Source organism: Molothrus aeneus, chromosome 20 (genome assembly GCF_037042795.1).
Source record: "Molothrus aeneus isolate 106 chromosome 20, BPBGC_Maene_1.0, whole genome shotgun sequence".
In the NCBI taxonomy this organism is placed as follows: domain Eukaryota; kingdom Metazoa; phylum Chordata; class Aves; order Passeriformes; family Icteridae; genus Molothrus; species Molothrus aeneus.
Genome location: NC_089665.1, coordinates 5,437,914 through 5,457,832, shown reverse-complemented (window position 1 = coordinate 5,457,832; position 19,919 = coordinate 5,437,914). Strand labels below are relative to the sequence as shown.

The 19,919-nt window shown below is 47.9% G+C and overlaps 1 protein-coding gene across 4 annotated transcripts in view; it reads left to right on the top strand.

Annotated features, from left to right (window-relative positions):
* The window catches only part of AP2B1 (adaptor related protein complex 2 subunit beta 1), a 78,495-nt gene that overhangs the window by 40,533 nt on the left and 18,043 nt on the right, over positions 1-19,919 (top strand). For 3 of the 4 annotated variants that reach the window (XM_066563212.1, XM_066563213.1, XM_066563214.1), the window contains exons 14-18: positions 319-511; positions 9,855-9,896; positions 11,608-11,751; positions 13,000-13,145; positions 15,570-15,699. In XM_066563212.1, the coding sequence (XP_066419309.1) occupies positions 319-511; positions 9,855-9,896; positions 11,608-11,751; positions 13,000-13,145; positions 15,570-15,699 (655 nt within the window). The remainder of the gene's footprint in view (positions 1-318; positions 512-9,854; positions 9,897-11,607; positions 11,752-12,999; positions 13,146-15,569; positions 15,700-19,919) is intronic. The other variant, XM_066563215.1, reaches the window with a different exon arrangement.

Below are 19,919 nucleotides of genomic sequence, written 5' to 3'. Positions count from 1 at the left end.
TGTGGTACCCATGGCTCTCTGTTTTGGAGGGGGTCTCTGATTCTCAGGGTGGGAAGGGTTCACCCCTTGCAAGATTCCCTTTGCTGGGCTGAAAGCCACATCCACTGCAGGGAAAATCTTTGTGCTCAAAGTGGTGAAGAGCCAGGTGCCATAGCCCTGCCTGGTGCAGGACAGTGGCCACCGCAGCTGCTGGCACCACCTCTTGCCTGGCTTCAGCAAGAGCCACCTCTTGCTGTGTTTCCCCATGCTGGGACCCTGAGCTGGAGACCAGAGGTGACTGACATTTGTCCTTTTCTGCTTCTTGTTCTCCCCCCACAGCACTGATGCTGGTGACAGCCCCGTGGGCACCACCACCACCACAAACCTGGAGCAGCCACAGGTCATCCCATCCCAGGGTGACCTCCTGGGGGACCTCCTCAACCTGGACCTAGGGCCCCCTGTGAATGTGCCCCAAGTGACCACCATGCAGATGGGTGCTGTGGACCTCCTGGGAGGAGGGCTGGACAGCTTGGTAAGCAGCACGTCCTCTTTAGCTGATGGGAGATAACTGGAGCTGTGCTTATCTCTGCAAAGCCTTGATCATTTGTGCTTTTAATGCTCAGTGAGCCAAACTCCCAGTGCTGAGTCCTGAAACTCCAGGAGGATTTAACCAGAGTTATTGTACCAACTTTGAGCAGGCTTTTTCCTGCTCTACAATGAATGTTGCTGCATGCTGTAGAATCCCCATGGTCAGTGGATCTATTTGTTCTGTGCTTTTTCTGCCTGTAGAAGAAAACCAGAAAGTTGCTTTATGGATGTGAAAGTGTTTCACTGCTTTCTATTTGAATCAGGCTCCCTTTCAAGAAGGCATTTATTCCACCCAATTCCCAGCCCTCCTGAATTTCAGTGCTAAATCTCTCAGGCTGTAACCCTGTGTCTTCCCATTTGTGTGTTCTCCAGAGCATGCCCTGGTTTAATATCATTGACATTTTAATTGCAGTGGGGTCAAGAGGGAGCTCTCTGGGCACTCCTCCCTGTGCCAGAGCTGCTCACCAGGCACCTGCCCTGGCACTAACAGGGTCAGGCTGCACTGGGAGCAATCCCAGCTCCCCTCTGCTCTGGGGAGGGAGCTGGGCATGAGCTGCAGGGAGAACATCACAGAGCAGGGAGCAGCAGCAGGGCAGAGGTCAGTGCTGTGCTCTGAGGGTCACAGCACACACGTGCCCAGCTCCCTGCTGGCTTCCCCACAGGGGGAGGAAGCTCTCCCAGGTGTGTTTGCACCATGTAGATCAAGTAAGACTGCCCCAGGGGACACAGTTGGGTGCTTCTCAGACTTGGAGTGGGTTTGGGTTGCTTGAGGTTTGGTTTGTGATGGGTTGGGCTGGGTTATCTCTGCCTGAGTCAGGCTCTGAATAACGGAGGTAGGAGGCAGCTGGATGAACCAATCCTCAATTCAACAAATCCTTATTAGTCAAATACATTTTTTTTAAACCACAGTAAGCTTACTAAAGCAAATGTTAAACACATTTCCAGCTCCAGTGCTTCATGGCCTAATGAGCTGGAAACAATTTAACCCTTAATGGGACTGGCCCTCACAGAGGGCAGAGGTGCTGTGGGCTCTGCACTCTCTAATCACAGGTCCTTGGCTAGCAGGGACACTGCTCTTACTGGGGATTGGCACAATGGTCAAGCTGGACTTGCTGGGAAAGCAGACAGTGAGAGCAGAGCAGAGAGCTCTGCAGCCTCTCCCTGCACTGCCAGCTGTGCCTCTCAACAGCTGGCACTGGCACTTCAGGAGTGAAGGCATTGCAGAAGGTGCTGCTGCCTCGGGTACCACACCATGGCTTGCACATAAATTCCTCTCTGCTGCCTTCCAGGCCTCTCACAGTAACCCTTTGTTCCTCATTAGTGTCACACAAATAAATGGACACAGTAGAAGTAAAACTTGGTTCTGGGAGAAGAGCTGTCTCCCAGCTGGCATTAATGGGCTAAATTTTGTGACCTGCTCTGGCAGTGGAGCTGTTAGTTGAAATGGTAGCAGGCTTTTACTTAATATTTTTCTCAAGCCTTAAGCACATCCGTGGGGTTATGGAGTGTGATCTGACAAAATGATCCTGTCTGGGTGGGGAGTAGCTGTGCCTGGGGCATGGCCAGTGCTCTCTCAGCTGAGTAGATGGGAAGCACTAAAAAACAAAATCTGAATCTTGATGTGGTTTTTGAAGGTGGATGCTTTCTATTGGATGGCTGTTGCATCAAACTCCAGCTTTTCCTTCCTTTGGTCAGTCTCTTTTCTCAGGTAACAAGTGACAGGATGAGAGGGAATGGCCTCCACTTGTGCTAAGGGAGGTTTAAATTGAATATTGGGAAATCTGTCTTCACCAAAAGGGTTTTCAAGCCCTGCAATGGGCACTAGGGCAGTGCTGGGGTCTCTTAAAAATCGTGTAGATGTGGCACTTGGGGACATGGTTTAGTGGTGGCCTTGGCAGTGCTGATGGAGTGCTGTGGAGGTCTTTTGTAACCTAAATGAGCCTAGGATAATGAGCTTAATTAGCGAGTGAATGTGAGCTGTGTGTTTGTTTGTTGCTGTGGGCATGTGTTTAACAAGTCTCAAGCTGGGTTAACCCTAACCTGGTATTACCCAAATTGCTGGGAAGTGCCCTGGGCTGCTGGGCTTGCCAAGAGGATTGGCATTTGGATCTCAGGCTAATATTAAACCACGTTTGTGCCATGCCAAAATCAGTCTCAAACTGCAGATCCCCCAGGCCTGACTTGTGTGGGTGGGAAGGAGGTGAGACACATCCCAGTGTGCTCCTTGAAGAAGGGCTGAGATCTTCCCCCTTATCCAGGGATCAAAAACACCTGGGGGCCAGCAATGCCTGAATTGTTCTGCTTTGTAATTTCCCTTTTTGTTACTCCTTAAGGTTTTTTTAATGCATTTCTTGCCCTGCTTTGTTGGGCAGACTGACACACACTGTGCTGGTGACATTGCCCCAGTCCTGTGAGTGCCTCAGAGGCAGCTGGAGGTCTGGTCTGCAAGAGGCTGCTAGCAGGATCTCAGCCACTTTGTCACACCCACTCAGTGTCATCTGCTGGTCCCCTCTTCTGCCCCCTTATCTCATCAGAGGGATGTTCTTGTAGTGAAAGTCCCAATGGGACCGACCCAGAAAGACCAACAGCAGCATTAACTTAGCAAAATGCCATTCTATTTCCATTCCTTAAACTGTGGGCTTTTATTTTTCATCCAGGCCTTTAAATAGAGACTGAATGGTGTAAAACTGCACAAACACCAAATTAATATTGTTCATTTGAATTGGCCTCAGCACTGCCAGATATTTATGCCCATGACTAGTGAGACTCCAGCTGCTTGCAAGGTTAATTTCTTTAGTGAGTAAATCTTATTTTATCTCCACAGTGAGTTCTGTAATTGGCATTAAATGTAACATGCCTGCACAGATGCTGAGCATGTGTTAACAATTAAAAAGGGGAGAAAAAGGGCCTTTGGTTCAAGAGGATTGCTTATAAGCAGAGCAGGCTTGCTGTAGGATTTCTTTTTTCTGGAGAGCTTTTTTCTAGGGAGCAGGTTGTGCCCTTGTTTGCCACCATGGCCAGATCTTGTTCCTCTCTGCTTAGTTTTCTTTTTCCATAAAATGGTGACTAACCCCACTTTACAAAACTACTTGGGATCTCCAGCTCCACAGTGTAAAGTAGCCATACAGTCACTAATGGGGGAGAAATAAAACATGTGGGAGAGCAGATTGCTGGGTGCAGAGCTGTACATCCCAAGAGCTGGAGTTTGATGCTGGTTTCCCTCAAGTGGCTGAATTTCATGCAGGTTACAGTCACTAACCCAACACTTGTGCAATGGTGCAGTGCTTTGCAGGATATCTGTCTGTGCTGACATGACATTTTTACCTTTAAACCTTTTTTGTGTGTTCATTTGTTGTCCAAATCCACAGAGCCTGAGAGCTCTGTGTGCACACTGTGCTTCCTGGGAGCCCCCCTGCATTGTCTGGGAGCAGGGCACTGTGGCCAGGAGCCAGGAAGGCTGGCTTGAAACCCCTGGGCAGAGCAGTAAATCTGCAGGAATGGACAGGCTTGGATTGTCTGTTATGTAAGGATTTTATTTAATGCTCTAGCCACTCATCTACATGAATATTATTGATTCGAGACTGGCAGCTGGTCAGGTTGATTTATGTCCTAAACTGAAAAGCTGTTTGATAAACACTGAATATCCACAGTTTTCTGTAATACTGAGGGTGGTTTGGGCTGTCACAGGTGGGGCTGTGCCCCTCTGTGTAATCTGGATGGATTTAGGGGGGACTGACCCCAAAGATCTGTTCCACACTGTTCAGGGCTGTGTTCCATCACTGCAGTGGGATGGAAGGTGGGAGCTGAGCACCAGCTCACCCTGAGCTCCAGGCACCACAGGCTCAGCAGCCTGGGAGGAAATCCCTATTCCAGCAGTCTGAAGTGCTTGCCTCATCCACAGGGCTGTGAGCAGGGGCTGCTGCTGTCCCTCCCTGTCTGGCTGGCTGCTTTCAAGTGCAGAATTCAAAGTCTGGCCTCAATAGACAACACCCTGGAGTGTTGGAGTTGATTAGGGACTCAGCAATGTTTTATAAAAAAGCCCCAAAGTGACCTTCAGTCTGCCCTGGGGTGCCACATTCCTCTCCTGGCTCTGCAAGTGATTTGCTGTGTATAATCTTAGGAAAGTTACTTCATTTACCTCTTCCTGGCACTACAGTGTGAGAGTGGCTGTGCCAGGTCAGCCCCAACATCCATTTTTGCAGTGGATGTGATGATCCTTTCCCAGAGTGCTCCTCCAGCCTTTGACAAGGAGCTGAGTGACTCCTTTCATCTGGGCTGTGCAGGTTTGATGAGCTATAAAGGAATCTGTTAAGATTTCTGACAAAGGACATAAATCCATTGCTGGGGCAGGGCTGGTGTGGCAGAGGAGCTATTTTGGTGGGTCACTCATTCATATCTGATTCAAAGCTGTTGTAGCAGTCATAGGACTGCTAGAGCTTTGTGAGCAGCTTGTTTTTTACACTTTGGAGAATGAAAATGGATAGGATTCAGTTCTGGTTGCTGATGGAAATCTCTCAGCAGGACAAAGCATTAGCAGCAAGCGCAGTGGAACTGGTGACCGTGCTATTGGCAGTGTGACCTGTCCTCCAGCAGCTTTGACACAGCTGTCCCTGGTTTGGAGAGCTCTGCCATCCTGGCTTGGTGTGCAAACAGCCACAAAACAGCAGCAAACAAGGCACTGAACTGCCTCTGTGTGAGCCACAGTGTGTCTGCAGTGAGATCCCTGCAGCCCAGGCATGGTCTGTCCTGCAGCTCAGGGCTCTCTCCCAGGGTTAACCTGCCCCAAGGGGGCTGCCAGCAGCCCTGCTCTCAGCATCTCACCCCATTCCTCTTAGCTAGATGCTTTGTGTTCCTTGCTGCTCTCTTACTGAGTGCAGGCAGCGCCTTGCGCTGGTGCTTGACTCCTGCTTTGTGATGTGAGGCAGCTAGAAGGCAATTGTCCCCTGTTAAGCCATGAATTGTGGTCCAGGACATGCACAGCTGCCTTTGGAAGCCCTGATGATGCTGTGGGCACAAGGCAAGGCAGTTGCTGAGCAGTGGTTATTGAAGCTTTTGTCCCTGGCTCCACCCTCCCTGTTATTTTTTGGTGCTCCAAAAGCCTCACGTCATTTTGCAGAAGTGATTGTAGCCCCTCAGGATCACATGAACACTTCAGCAGAGTCACTTCATTACAAGCTGCTCTTAAGATGCAAATAAACCCTTCCTAATGCAGTAACTCCAGCACTGCTACACTTCATAAGTCAGCATAACTGCTTCCACAGGGCTGGAATTGCAGGGCAGAGCCTCCAACTGCAGAGCAGCTGCGGCACCGTCCGAGCCAACTTGTTCAAAGTGAAGGTGCTGATGCAGTTTGGGAAAAGGTGCTGGCACTGCTTTTATTGATAGAGCCTCTTCTTTCAACCCATGTGGCTGCTTGGGTGCTGTTATGGCAGGATAGGTTTGGAGGGAATAAAGAGAATTCCTCTTTGAAGAACTTCTATGCCTCTGGGGGTTGAGACTTCCTGTCCATCCTCTGCTCATCTCCTGAAGCTGGCAGTTCTTCATCCTGAAGCAGAGGCTTTGTGCTCTCCAGGCTGCCAACTTTAGGATCAGAATCAGGGGTTTGCAGTGCCATGAACTCCTTTGGACCATCAAGAGCCAGCCCTTGTCCACCCACCTTCACAGTAAGTGGGGCTGGCAGCTGTATTAACATGGTCTTCTCCTGTGTGGGGCTGTTCCTGACTCTCCTGTAAGGCACATCCAGGTTGTCCTCCTGGCAGGACTGTCTGTCTGCCCATGAGACAAATGGAAATGGTTAACCAGAGCTGCCAGTCCTGGGGAATTGCTTCAGCAGCACTTCATGCCTGACTAATCTCTGTTTCTTTCCTTCTGCACTCTGCCTGTCACTCCAGATGGGAGAGGACACTCCGTGGGTAATTGGTTCCTGTTCTCTCTGTCTTCCTCCTTCCCTCTTACTCACACACTGTTACAGTCTCTTCCATCACTCTGAGTTTGGAATAAAGTTATGATTTGGGCATCCCACAGGAGGAAAACCAGACCTGCAGTTCCTGAATGGGGAAAGCATCGGTGCCATGGGAGGGTGACAGGCAAGAAAAACAGAAAAAGAGACTTTGTGCTGCTGCAATGGGAAGTGCAGCCTGGATCTGATGTGGAATTGATCAGTTCTTTATTAACTTCCCCCCTGTAACTTCTGGTGCAGTAGAAATGCTGTCACTTCTCTCTTCAGTCAGGCTAGAGCCAGCTCTGCCTGTAGGGACCTGGAGGAGCTGCAGCTCCTTGGCTCTGTTTCTGCAGCTCTGGAGCACATCTGCAGTGCTTGGGCCTGAGCACAGGAGCCAGGAGAGGCTCAGGCTGTGCTCTGCAGAGCCCTCCAGCCACTAAAGAGGGGCTGCAGCAGCTCAGAGCTTCCTGCCATGGAAAAGAGATGTTGGATCCAATCTGAAAACACACAGAGACTCCTGGTAAATTCTCTGAGCCAGTCAGGGCTTTTTTTCTCCTTTTTATGAGAACTGAAGTCTTAACTAAAGCAATAAATCCACATTCTACTTTCCCCCCCAAGGCCTGACACTTAGGGAAAATGGAAGACTTGTGGATAGCTCAAGGAACCCCAATATGTCATTCCCTGTCCCTTGCAGCCACCATCAGTGTAGGAGCTGCTTCGAGGTTGGGTTCCTACCCTGCAGCTCCTTCTGATGAGTGTAGTAGGAAATGCTAGAATAGTTAACATCTGGCTTGATTATGCAGAATTATTCAGTCATTTCCATAATACCCTTTGTAAAATGCTTGCTGCTTGATAAACCAGCCTTTCTGCTGCTGCAGACAACAGAACCAGAAATCCTGTGTGCATACAATAATACCTGGGAATGAACTGGATTCTTTCTTTTCCCCCAGACTTCGCTGCCTGTCAATATGAAGCTTGAAGTTCATCTGCATGCAAGACTATGAATAGGGATGAGGTGTAATAGTTGCATTTATTACTCCTCAGTGAGCCAGTAACAAGATGTAAATGATGTGATATATTAATCTAAACCATGGCTTGGATTAGAGAGCAGTCAATAGAACAGAACTCTGCTCTGTCAGACTGTTTTAGTGGGGGAGACTTGACAGTGTAATAAGCCTTATTTTATAAGCTCAATATTAATTGGATTTGCATCCTCTGGCTGGCTTCCTTTGGTCTCTGACTGAGCCTTCTTTTGACTTTGGAATCACTCACATTTATCTGTTATTTCTTAAGTCAGCTGAGCAAAACTGGACAGCCAGAGCCTGGGCTGCTGTGTGGAGAGGTGGCTGTTGAAAGAGATGAGATTCTCTCAGCTTCTACCATGGCCTCAAGTAGGGATAAACTGAGTCCCATACAGGAAAAAAGCTCTTAAGGCCTCTTAACAAAAAGCAAATTGTGTGTGATTTGTTCTTTCCTAACACCCACTTGGAGTGGTTAATGTCGCTCCTGTGAGGACATGGGGAGGGAGAGGTGCCTGGGAATAGGAGAGAGATCCAGGGAGCACAGGGATTTGTCACATTTTACAGGTTTTATGGAGGCTAGTTATCTTCTGGTAAGTCACTGTCTTACACCTTTGCTGCTCTTCTCAGGGCAATTTATCCTTTTTATCTGTGCTCTGATGGAGAGAGGTATGAAGCTTTATGGTGTCTCTTGACCAGCATAAAACACATTTGCTGTGAGATCTCTCAGGGAACAGGCTGGAGGGGATCAGAGCAAAGTTAATTTCCAAGTTTTTTGTGCAGAGGGAAAAGGTCAGAGCCTTTTTGGCTCTAAGCATAGGCAGTCCTGGGAGCTTTTGCTTCAGCTATATGGTGCATTTGTTCAATATTCTGACACACCAGCACTTATTTGAGCAACATATCCAGAGCCTTTGTTGACCCAGTTTGTCACATGCTTTTTTAAAAACAAACTAACTCCAAACTAACTCCCCAAACCCTAATCAAATGGAAGAGTAGAGTGAGACCATCTCTGGTGAGCTGTGATGTTCTGGTCTGCCAGCCCAGCCTTTTCCTAATGGGGCTGGCTCTTACCTCAGCCCTGCATCATCCTCATCCCCTGTGGATGTTGTCAGGTCATGTTCCTTGTCTGAATGTGACCCCAAAAGACCCCTGTTCTAGGCAAAAAATTACCCTGGTCTTCAGAAGCAAAGCCTGGGACACAGATAAGCCTGGAGATGTCTCTGCAGTGAGTTAACCTCTGCAGATCTGTGCTTGTTTGCTCCTGGTTATCTGTTAACTGCATTTTAATTGTTCACAGGGGTGATGTACTTGCAAACAGCACTTGTAGCCAAGCCTTGGAGCCTGTCCTGATCTCTGAATTCTCCTGAGCATGCAGAGTGATGTGGAGATTTGAAAAATGGACTTTATCACTGGAAATGTGGTCTGGGTGTTTTGTAAAGGGAACTTGTGAGGGGAGAGCTTCTAGTTGAGCCCCAGAGAGGATTTAGTGTTTCTGGAGAGCTGTTTGGGTCACTTCAGATGTGACTGTGCAGCTTGGCAGAAATTGGAACTGAAATAGCCTGGTGCACTGTGAGATCTCTTTGCTGTAGATGATGAAGCTGTTTTTTCCCTGTCTGAGGGAGGGGAGCATCTTCAAAGCCCCCCCTCTCTGAGCTGTTGTCAGAGGCAGCACAGATCCCATTCTTTTTCTTCCTCAGTGCTGAAAGGAGCTGCTGTCTGAGGAACACAGCCAAGGTGCATTGTGTTTGCCCATGGCTCCTAGCTGTTCCCTAGAAAACTAAAGCTTTCAGGAAGTGAGCCTTCCTGTCAGTTTTATTTTTATGCCATTTCACAGTTACCCCACCGGGTTTTGTGGAGCTGCTTGGGTCCTGCTGGCAGCAGCAGGGCTGAGGGGAAAGCACCAATGCATGAAACGTGGAAAAGGGAGGTTTTGGTGCAGACAACAGGCATAAGAAGGGATGGATTTTTATTCTTACTAACCACAGTGAAGGCATGGGGTAGTTGTCCTCAAACCAAAACCTTTCAGCAAGCAGAGCAGGCAGGACCTCTGGGAGCTCCTTGCCAGACTCCAGGCTTTGCTGAAGAGCCCAAGCCCAGGGCTGGAGTAAGTCAGATGAAGTAACTTCTGTAAATGCAGGTAACTCTGCTCACACAGCAGCATTCTCTAGGTAACTCTGCTCCCACAGCAGCAGGCAGCCCCTCTGTTCCCTGTGCTTTCCCAGCACTGCATTTCCATCTGTCCTGTGCAGGAGTGGTCCGTGCTGGCTGGCTGACACTTGGCTGAAATGATCTCCTCTCCCTCTCCTCTCTCTCCTTCTCTCTTTCAGCTTGGCAGTGACCTTGGCGGGGGCATTGGAGGAAGCCCGGCAGTAAGTGCCATTCCATTTTTTTCCCCAATTTCCAAAGCTGCTCAAAGCTCAGGGGTTTTTCAGTTGTAAGCTCACCCACTGAGTGCTGGAAGGTGCTTTTTGAAGCCCTGAAGTTGTTTGAAAATGGAGAAATGCAACTGAAACACACAGGTCCCCACCTTTGTGGATTTGAGTCCAGCTGGGCTTTCCTGAGAGCAGCCAGGGCCAGAGCTGTTCACTCTCTCTGCTTAGCTCTTCTTCCTCAGAGCTTTTAGTTGGAGCAGCAGCATTAACCCTGGCAGTGCCTCATCCTTGTGCAACTGCTTTAGCAGCTGAAAGGCCAAGGATGCTTATCCCTACTCACAAAGCCTGGCCTGTAATCCTAACCCAGTGTCACCACAGACCTACCTGAACTCAAGTGCTTTCTCCTCCCAAACTCCATGTAGGATTTTTGGACATCAGGGTCAGGTGCTCTGAGTTTTCCTACTCTGTGTGGTCAGTGCTGCCACCTCCTCTGTGCCTGTGCTTTGGGGGTGTCCTCCTGCCTACAGCTCTTGCCAGGACATGGGACAGTTTCAACTTGCTCTTAAAGCAGCCCTGGCTTCAAGCTCATGGCAGCTTCTTCCAGAAGAGCGTGGAAAGGGAATGAAACGTGGCTTGGAGATGCAGTGGGCAGGAGGGAGTGTGCTTCCAACCCACAGCCAGAAGTGGTGTCCCCTAGAAAGCTCCAGTCCCTCTTCCCAGGACTCTGGATTCAGTAATTGAGTGAGAAAAGCAAACTCAGTTCTGGAGGGAGGGCTTTGCAGAGACCTTTGTTATGGCTGCAGTCGTTCTCTCTCCTCCTTTCCCTGCCAATCTGGCGTTCCTTCCTTCCTTCAGCACGAGGGCAGAGGAGAGCTGGTGGCACAGGACACCTGCACAGCCAGGCAGCCCACAGCAGGACATGGGAGGTGCTTCCCCATGGTGATCATACCTACAAAGCCAGGTCTCTGCCCTCCTGGGCCAGCAAAAACCCAGCAGGCACCTCTGTCCTGGTCCCTCTGCCTGTTTCTGGGCTGCTGCCTGGGGAATCCTGATCTCAAGCACAGGAAGAGAATTTGGGAGTGTAACTTGAGTGTGACTGTCCCATCTGAAGCTGGGCACCTAAAGGTTAATATTCCAGCTTTGATGCCCTCATTTAGGTCCTGGGAGGGAATGATTGCCCTTCTTGCAGGAAGGTTGTCCTCTGGCAGGCTCTGCTTCATGTAATGAACCTTTAGGGCCCGAGTGCTGAGCATGCAGAGCTCTGGCTTTGGGTGGGAGTACACAACACGGTCATGACTCCCTTGCTATCTCTGGATATGCAAAATCTTGCAGATTCCTGAAGACTGACATAGTTGGGGGAAGGTTTGAAGCAATTTGCTCTTCTCCCTGGGTTTATGTAGGGTAGATCCACAAAGCATATTGTGTTATGAGAAGGAGATATAGAGAAGAAAGATTCCTCTACAGTGGGAATAGATAACTGGAGCTATAAAAAATGATGTGGAAGCTTGGTTGAGGTGACAGCCGAGTGTAGGGATTAGCTGCCAAGAGCTTTGGAATTCAAATGCATAATTTAGCACTATTGATAAATCAGTGGGGAAGCTGCAAATGGCTTTAAAATATTTAGGATATTGCCCAAGTTCATGGTTTATTTAATAAGCAGTGCTCACACGTGATGTTAATGAGTGCCTGTTCTTTTTGACTCCTCCAGGTGGGACAGACCTACATTCCCTCCTCTGTGCCAGCCACCTTTGCCCCTTCTCCCACCCCAGCAGTGGTCAGTGGACTCAACGATCTCTTTGAGCTCTCATCTGGCATGGGGATGGCTCCTGGAGGATATGTGGCTCCCAAGTCTGTACGTAAGGAAAAACAACCATCCCCAGTTCCTTGCCTCCCCTTGAGCTACAAACGTGACATTGCTCACTTGGCCCATTTATTGTGGCTTTCTGGTGCTAAAACTTCAACTCAATCCCATTAGGGGTGCCCTGGGCTTTTCCCAAGTAGAGTAAGCACATGTTGGAATGTTAGTTATTAGTTACAGACTTCTGGCATTCTAGCAGTTGCCTCATTTTACCTGTGACAGCATTTCTCTAAAGAATGGCTTAGATAAATCCCAGACTTTCAGTTGTGTCAGAGCAGCTTTCCTGCAGACCTGCTTCTTAACAAGCTTCCCCAGAAAACTGAGGGCAAGACAGAATTTGCAGCAACTTTCCCAGCAGGTTTGTTTGTTTGTTTGTTTGAATCCAACGTGACAGTGGAGATAAAATCATGTGGTTGGGATGATGGTGCTGCAGTGGAATGCAGAGAAATGTTCTGTCAGCGACAGAGATCACAGAGGCTTTGGCTGAAGCATGGAGTTGGGAGGGATCATGAGACACAAAACATGGTTCTGCAAACTGGCTGTGGAGCAGCCACAGGGGGCTCAGGCTCCTGAAAGGGAATAAACAAAAATTAGCACTCAATTAGCACCCCATGGGTGGGTAATTTTAAACCATCCTCTGAAACAGAGGATCTCAAGGTACTGCAGACAGTACTCAAAATTTTTGGTCCTTGCAATTATTGTACTTTATATTTAAAAAAATAAAAAACAAAACCAAAAAACCCCAGTAATTTTGAGCAAGTACTGGCTCATTTTGCACCACTCAGATCTGGGTCTGGGTTTTTCCCACAGAGGTGATTTGAGAATCCAGAACCCAACAGATAATAGTATCAGCCCTGTGATTTTATTTGGTTCAGACTTTAGTTGTCCTGCCTCTGACAGCCCAACCAGCCCTCAGAGAAGTCCAGCAGCAGGCTGGGTGAGTCTCATTGTGCTGTGATGGACACAGGCTGTCCCTGCTCTTGTGCACACCAATGCTGTCATAATTTGATTTCTTCCATGGGTGCTGTCAACAAATATGGATTAGGAGCAGCAAGTTTATTCCTTAGTGGTGAGCTCCATCCTTTCAACACCCCATGTCCCATCTTCCCTGCAGTGTTTCTTTAGCTTTTGTGGGCTCAGTGTGCCAATCTAGGTGGATTTCTGAGCTCTATTGGAAAACTCTGCTTGTTTGTTATCTTCAGGCCAGGCTGGCCATGCTGAATGACATCTCTTGTGTTCAAGGTTTGGCTGCCTGCAGTGAAAGCTAAAGGATTGGAGATCTCAGGCACATTCAGCCACAGGCAGGGACACATCTACATGGAGATGAACTTCACCAATAAGGCTTTGCAGCACATGACTGACTTTGCCATTCAGTTCAATAAGAACAGGTAAGGAAAAATTAGCAATGCTCTGTGTTCAACAGATTGAATCCACCTGGGAAAGGAGTTTGTGCCTCCACTGCTAAATTTAAGGAGGGTTTGTGCTTAGGTGTATAATGCAGTCATGGAAATAGCTTGGATGATACAGCCTGACCTCTCCATCACACCAAAATGGTGTGAAAGGGCTGAAAACACAGACTGATGAATCTGAGAGGACGCAGGCAGCAGACAGTGCCATCCTGCTCCCAGCTCTGAAACAGCATCTGCCCCATTTCACCTCAGTGGAGTTTTCCAGCAGCTTCATGAGTTGTTAGGCAGGTTGGTGAGTTTATAGCCAGTAAGTGCCCTGGGCAAAGCAAGAGCACACAGAGGCAGGATCTGAGCTGCACAAGTACCAACCCATGATGCCTCTGCCTCCTGACTTAATTGCTCTGCTGCTCCTCAGACTGTCTGGAAGCACAGGACTCTTTAATAAAGCTGCTTGTCACTGAAGGAGCTGCAAGTTGGGAGCCTGTGGCACGTGTTCTCCCTGTAATAGGCAGCAGAACAATTCTGTCAGAAGCAGCAGCCACTTGAAAGTTCAGAGCTTGGATGATGGAATTCAGATTGTTCTTGGAAACCCATCTCAGCCAAAGGACATGACATGGCAGCACAGCCACAGTGTCTTCCCACAAATACCCTTTCCAGAGAGCTTATCCTGTGGTTTGCTGGGTGCTGTCTTCAGCAAGGACCAGGCTACTTCTTATCAAGGCTGCAAAGAGTACCTTGTGACTGACATGTTCTCTGTATTCCTTAATATCACTTCACTGGAAAAGGCTTCTCTCTGCTGAAGATCCACTGAAACCATCTCTTTAATCTCACTGCTGCAAATTCAGGATTTCTTGGGACGAATAAGATTTACTTAGAAAAGTCATTATGCTAAATAAGTCTTAGTAAATGTTCTCCCTGGACTGCCATATTTTCTGGAGAGTTTTGCTAAGCTGCTGTATATGAATGTTTCATGCAAATTAACCTGGAACAAAAGGCATTTTGTGATTTTTTTCTTTTTATTCCCCCCATACATCAAGCTATATTTTAGCCACACCTGCTTTGAGGATGTAGAAAGTTTAAATACTGTACAATAAACCAGCAGTTTTTCATCTTGCAGCACAAGCTCCATATACAACCTACAACTATTTATTTACTCTTTTACAAATGTTCTTCTCCTGTCAATGCTTTCCACTGTGCCTGCTGCATTAGGGCTGGTTCTTTTAAGTGTGAATGTTAAGGTTTGTGATTGGGAAGTTTCTATTGCTTTTCCCTCCTTTCCTGCTGCTGCTAATGGTATTCACTGCAGTCTTGGGATAAAGCATTAAAAAAAAAATGAAAGAAATCTAAAGCTCTGGTGTCCTGTAATATCACAGCCCCTTAATAACCAACTGCAAGTTTGGTTCCCCTCTGAGTCCTGGGGAAAACAGGAGGGTTTGTGTCCTCCAAGGTGAAATGGCTGCAGAAGGCAAATCATGTGGCTAAGCCCTTGCTAGGAATATTCATATTTCAGCTTCCTAGAGCTGAAAACTAAGGAGAACCAAGAATGGGGCATTTATTGGTTCCTGAAAGAATGGCAAACCTGATAAATGTGGCTGGCTGTGCAGAGCCAGGCTTTTAGTGAATAAAATAAAAACATACACCTATCCATCCTGCAAACCTCCTGAGACCTCTGAGCTAAGGTGAATCCTGCTAAAGAGAAATGCATTTATGAGTGGACACCAAAACACCAGGGCTTCCATCTGCTTTTGGAAAGCAGCTGGTCTGTAGTACAGGAGGGTTGTGTTCAATGTGAGATGTTTTCCCTCTTCTCCATGCTCAGCAGAGCTGCCTGTGGAATTCAGTGTTCCTTGGACTGAACAGGCAAGTAAACATTGCTGGGACACATCCCCAGTGAAGGAGCCTCCAAGCAGGCAGCTGGGCCAGGTGCTGTCATTCAGGCCCAGGCAGCTGCATGTGTTGATTCATTTGTTCTGCAGTGCTGTTCCAAGGCACATGTTCCTCCTTGGCTGGCTGTCCAGCTCCCTGTGCCACTGCAGCAGCCATGCAGTGTGTGATGCACCCTCCCTGCAGTGCTCAGGAGCAGAGGAACAGCACCTGGCTCTGAGTCCAGGCCATTCCTTGCTCAGCACACAGACCAGTGCCCTGTGGGTAATGGGAGAGCTCCCAGGAGCTGGGCCCTGGGGCAGGATGGTGAATTTGTCAGCAAATGAGTGAGTTTCCCATGCCTTGTCCTGCTCTGTCTGCTCATTTGAGCTGTGCTCCTTCCCTGGAGCAGCAGCAGGGGCAGCTCAGGAGTAGTGGGAAGATGAGGCAGGTGGTGCTTGACAAAAGGAACATTATATTTTGGACATATTTTGGACAATGCAGGGCTGCTCTCATCACCTCTGTTTCTCTCTTGCCCAGCTTTGGAGTCATCCCAAGCACCCCCCTGGCCATTCACACACCTCTGATGCCAAACCAAAGCATTGATGTCTCCCTGCCCCTCAACACTCTGGGACCAGTCATGAAGATGGAGCCTCTGAACAACCTCCAGGTAAGGATTGTCTCGCTCTGGGCAGGGGGGAGCTCAGCAGATGCCCAAAACAATGAGGTAAGACTCTAATCACACAATACCATGTATAAACAGTCAGACCTCATGGATCTGGGCCTTGAGTCTGGCCAAAATTTAGTCCTCTTCCTTTTCCAAGCTTCTCCCAGAAAAAACTGAAATGGAAACTTGTTGAATTTTATGACTTTTCAAACACCTCAAACCAACTGCTTGCATCTGTGTAGATTAAGGGCTTTTTTGCAGTTACACTGTTCTGTAAACTGGGCATGAGGTTTGAATGGGCTTAAGAACTGGGGCAGGTCTGAACAGAGGAAGTACCTGTGGTGGAGCAGGCAGGGAGAGCTGTCAGTAAGAATGGAGGCAATTAAAGGAATTGCAGGGAAGATGGCAACTGCTGAGTGATTAACATTTCTCTAGTGCTCTTAAATTCCAGCCTGTTTCACAAAGGCACATGCCTGCCCCAGACAGCTTAATCCAAGGCAAAGTGTGTGTTCCAGGAAAGGCAGAGGAGAAATGGTGTCAGCAGCTAATGTTTCATTAATGAGGGTGTTGGTGCATGGCAGGGACAGCACTCCCTGGGGGAGCCTCTTTATCACACTGGGCTGTCAATCTGATAAAGACAGGACAGATCCAGGGAGATGTTCCCCCTCTGCTTTGGGCCAGAGACTGTCTCCAGTGCTCTGGAAATCATCAGGAGGTTCTTCCCCACTGCTGCCAGGCTGTGGAGTGGAGGTCAGCAACTCCTGGTTTTGCTCTGGAGTTAAATACTTTCAAGTATTTATAACCTCTGGGTCCTCTAGGATGATTTTCCCAGTATCCCAAAATGCAGTTACCTTGCACTGCAGCTGCCTCTCTCACCTCAGGTCTCCAGGAGGTAGAACTGGGTTGGATTCCTGCAGTGTAGCAGCCCATAGAAAGGAATATTGTGAAGCAGCTCATTCTCTTTTTAGTTTAAGAGGATGCAATGGAAGTTACTATTTATTCTGCCTCAGCAACTGTTTTTTCCCCTTCTTTTGACTTCCATTCTGGGCCTTATGACTTATTGATGAGTCTTTGGGCTAACAGCTTGAAATAGCTCCTCTGGCACTCAAAGGAGCAGTCCCACACTTGGGCTCCAAGCAGAGTCATGCAGTGGAGGAGCACAGACAGTGAATGAATTCCATGGCCTGCCTTCCACCCTCTTGGGCCCTTCCAGCCTCTGCTGGATTCCCTCTGCAACCAGGTCATGAAGCTGAGGTGACATTTGGGTCAGCTGTGGTAAAATGTGGCTCCTGCTCTGAGGGGAGTGTGGAGGTGACAGTCCCAGTCAGCCTCCACAGCACTGGGCACTCTCAACAAGGCACTCTCAAGTCGCTGCTTCCTTTGATCAGGAGGGAAGTGAAGTATTTGGGTTATTAAATCTCTGAAGGGCTTGCAGCACAGTTTGTTTCTTGTAGCATCTCCTGCTAGAACAAAGCTCAGAGAAAACATGTGAGGAGACCTCCAGCTACCTTCTATTGAGACAGTGGAGCATTCATTAGTGCCAGACTCAGTTGTTAATTTGCTGAGGCTCTCATTGCCATAGAAGTTGGCTGCCCTTTTACAATTGGGGAAGCTGCCATATGGAGTAATAGTATATTTCTCTGCAAAGAGTTGAATCATGATAGCAGATGCCAAGTTAAAAAGAGCACTCCCCTTACTTTTTTGACAGCAGTGGGCTTGATGGAGATCTATCAATGCCCTGACAGCCAAGGCTCTGGTTTTGTTTTGTGGGTTCATGTAGAGAGGATTTGTCTTGAAACAGAAATCGCCTTGGTGACCTACTTAGGGAACAATTTATAGCATAATATAGGAGTAGAGAATCCAAATGTTCCTGTGTTCATTGAAGAACCAAAACACTCATCAGGTTGAATTTACTTAATGTGGTTTTTTTTTCTTCTCAGCTAGGGAACATTGAAGCAGATGTAGGGCTGGTTTGAACCTGAGGACCTTATGTTCATCTCCTATTCTGGTGGGAGTTTTTTGTTTTTAGTAACAAGAAAAATAAGTCCTGAAGTAACCAAACTGATAGCTTTCAACTTTTTGTCATGTTAATTATACACTTCAAAGACTAGTTGTACATTCCTTAGGCAACTATTTCAGAAGTAATGAATTCATGTCTTGTTCAGGTTATTTTTATTACCATTTCTAATCTTTCGCCCAACACAGCTCACTTAATCTTGACATTTGTAATCAGGGAGAGAAACTAAAATATTTGACAAAGTAACAAAAAAGACATTTTTGCAAGAAGATGAGGAGGGCTGAAATATTTTCAGAGGCTTACTTAGGTAAAATATAGCTGAAGAGTCTTGTGTTTGCTAGTCACCTTGCATCGTGTGATACTGAACGCCAGGCTTCTCCCCTGCATCCCAAAATAATCATGATCATTTTCATGACTTGTTGACTCAGCTTTAACCCCCAGTCAAGCAGAGATTTATCCAAAGGGTAAAGCTGGGCTGGACACAGCACTGTAGGGCTGAACAAACCCCAATCCCTGCTCTCTGCTTCATCTTTTTAACTTCTGTCAGATTAAAAAGCTGCCTTTGGAGTGTGCTTAAGTCAGAAAATCTGACTTAGGTATTTGTGTGCTTCTAATTTTGGTGGGGGACACCTTTGCAGTGCCTTGTCAGGATTTTTGGGGCTGCCTGGTGCTTATGGCACTAAGAAATAACAACAAGCCCTTGCTCAAAGGTCTGTGAAAGGCTCTGTTGACCTTCCTGGGTGTTTGATAGCCATGGAGACACCTCTGGGAGTTGTACAGGTCTCCCTGGCTCCTGCAGGGTTGCCTTTTCACAACCAAAGCAGTGGTGACACTGCTGGTGACATGTGAGCTGCTAGGGCCATGCCAGCTGGGTGAGGTGTCTTTGGCACCATGTGTGTGAGACCTTCAGCTATTCCCTCCTAAAACAGGGATTTGCACTGGTGGGAATATTAAGTCTTTCCAGGTAGTTCTTCAAGTCAAATTTGGAGTTAGAAAATGCCTGGGCTGAGAGCCTTTCTATGCTAAAGAGATCCACTGTTCCTAATAATTGGCTTTTTAACAGCTAGGAGATGCTGTGAAATTGGAATACCCATTGGAGCACACAAGAATTGCTCCCCTGATCCTGGAAATGGGTGAAGTGGAGCCAACCTGCAGCCAGAGTTCCAGAGCTCAGGCTTGGCCTGTCATGGCACAAACCTGATCATCTCTTCTGTGAGATTATGGCCCCTTGCAGGAGACAGTGCAGGTGAAAATGAGCTGTAGGCACTCCTGGAGCAGCAGCAAGCCTGCCTGAGGCTGGAGCCACTCTCCTGGGATGCACACTCAGAATGCACCATCAGTATGTCACATCCTGCTGGCAGCTGCCAGCCCTGCTTGCTGCAGCTACAGAGCATGCAGCTGAAAAAAGCTGGAATGCTTCAAACTGCTTTTTTTTATTTAATTCAGTAAAATTATCAGAGTGTGGAAAGGGAAAGGTCTGCCAGCTGCATTTCTCCCTGAGGAGGGGCACTTGGAAACACAGAATCTGTGCAGGGTGAGCTGAAGGATACTTTTGTTGCTTGAAATGAGTTTGGCAAAACCTTTTTATACAGACAGAAGGTGCAGCTTCTTCACTGAGGAAATATCAGTGTTGTTAATGCAGTGGGTGATGCTTATCCTTCCTGCTGTAACTCATCACCTGTGCTCCTCCACGCTCCAGTGTCTGGCAGTGCAGAACCGCTGGAGCTCTCATTCATCAGAGCTGTTAATGGAGCTCAGGTCACAAACACAGCACTCAGAACTTGCAGACAGATTTCACACATCCAGCTCTCTGTGGGAATCGTTGTGAGCAGCAATTCCAGCCAGCAGATGTTCACTCTCCAGAGCCTGCTCGATAAATGACACAGTATCTGCCCGTGGGTGAGAATCCCTGACCAGCCACCACACAACACCTGTGGGTAGCTCGATGGGAAGGATGCTGCTTGGGTTTGTTGCCTGGGTTATTCTTCAACAGTCTCTGCTTGTGAGAGTCTTATTTCAGCAAAGAACCCTCCTGGGAACACTCTGAATTAAGGACTTGGATCACAGCTTGGCATCTGTGGCCAGTTCCTCACTCAGCTGTGGAAAGCTGTTGGTTTGGAGGTTAAGAGCACGTCTGCCACATGGTACAGCACATTTATAAATTGTACATTTTGAACTTGAAGTGCAGCAAGGCACAGGAGAGCAC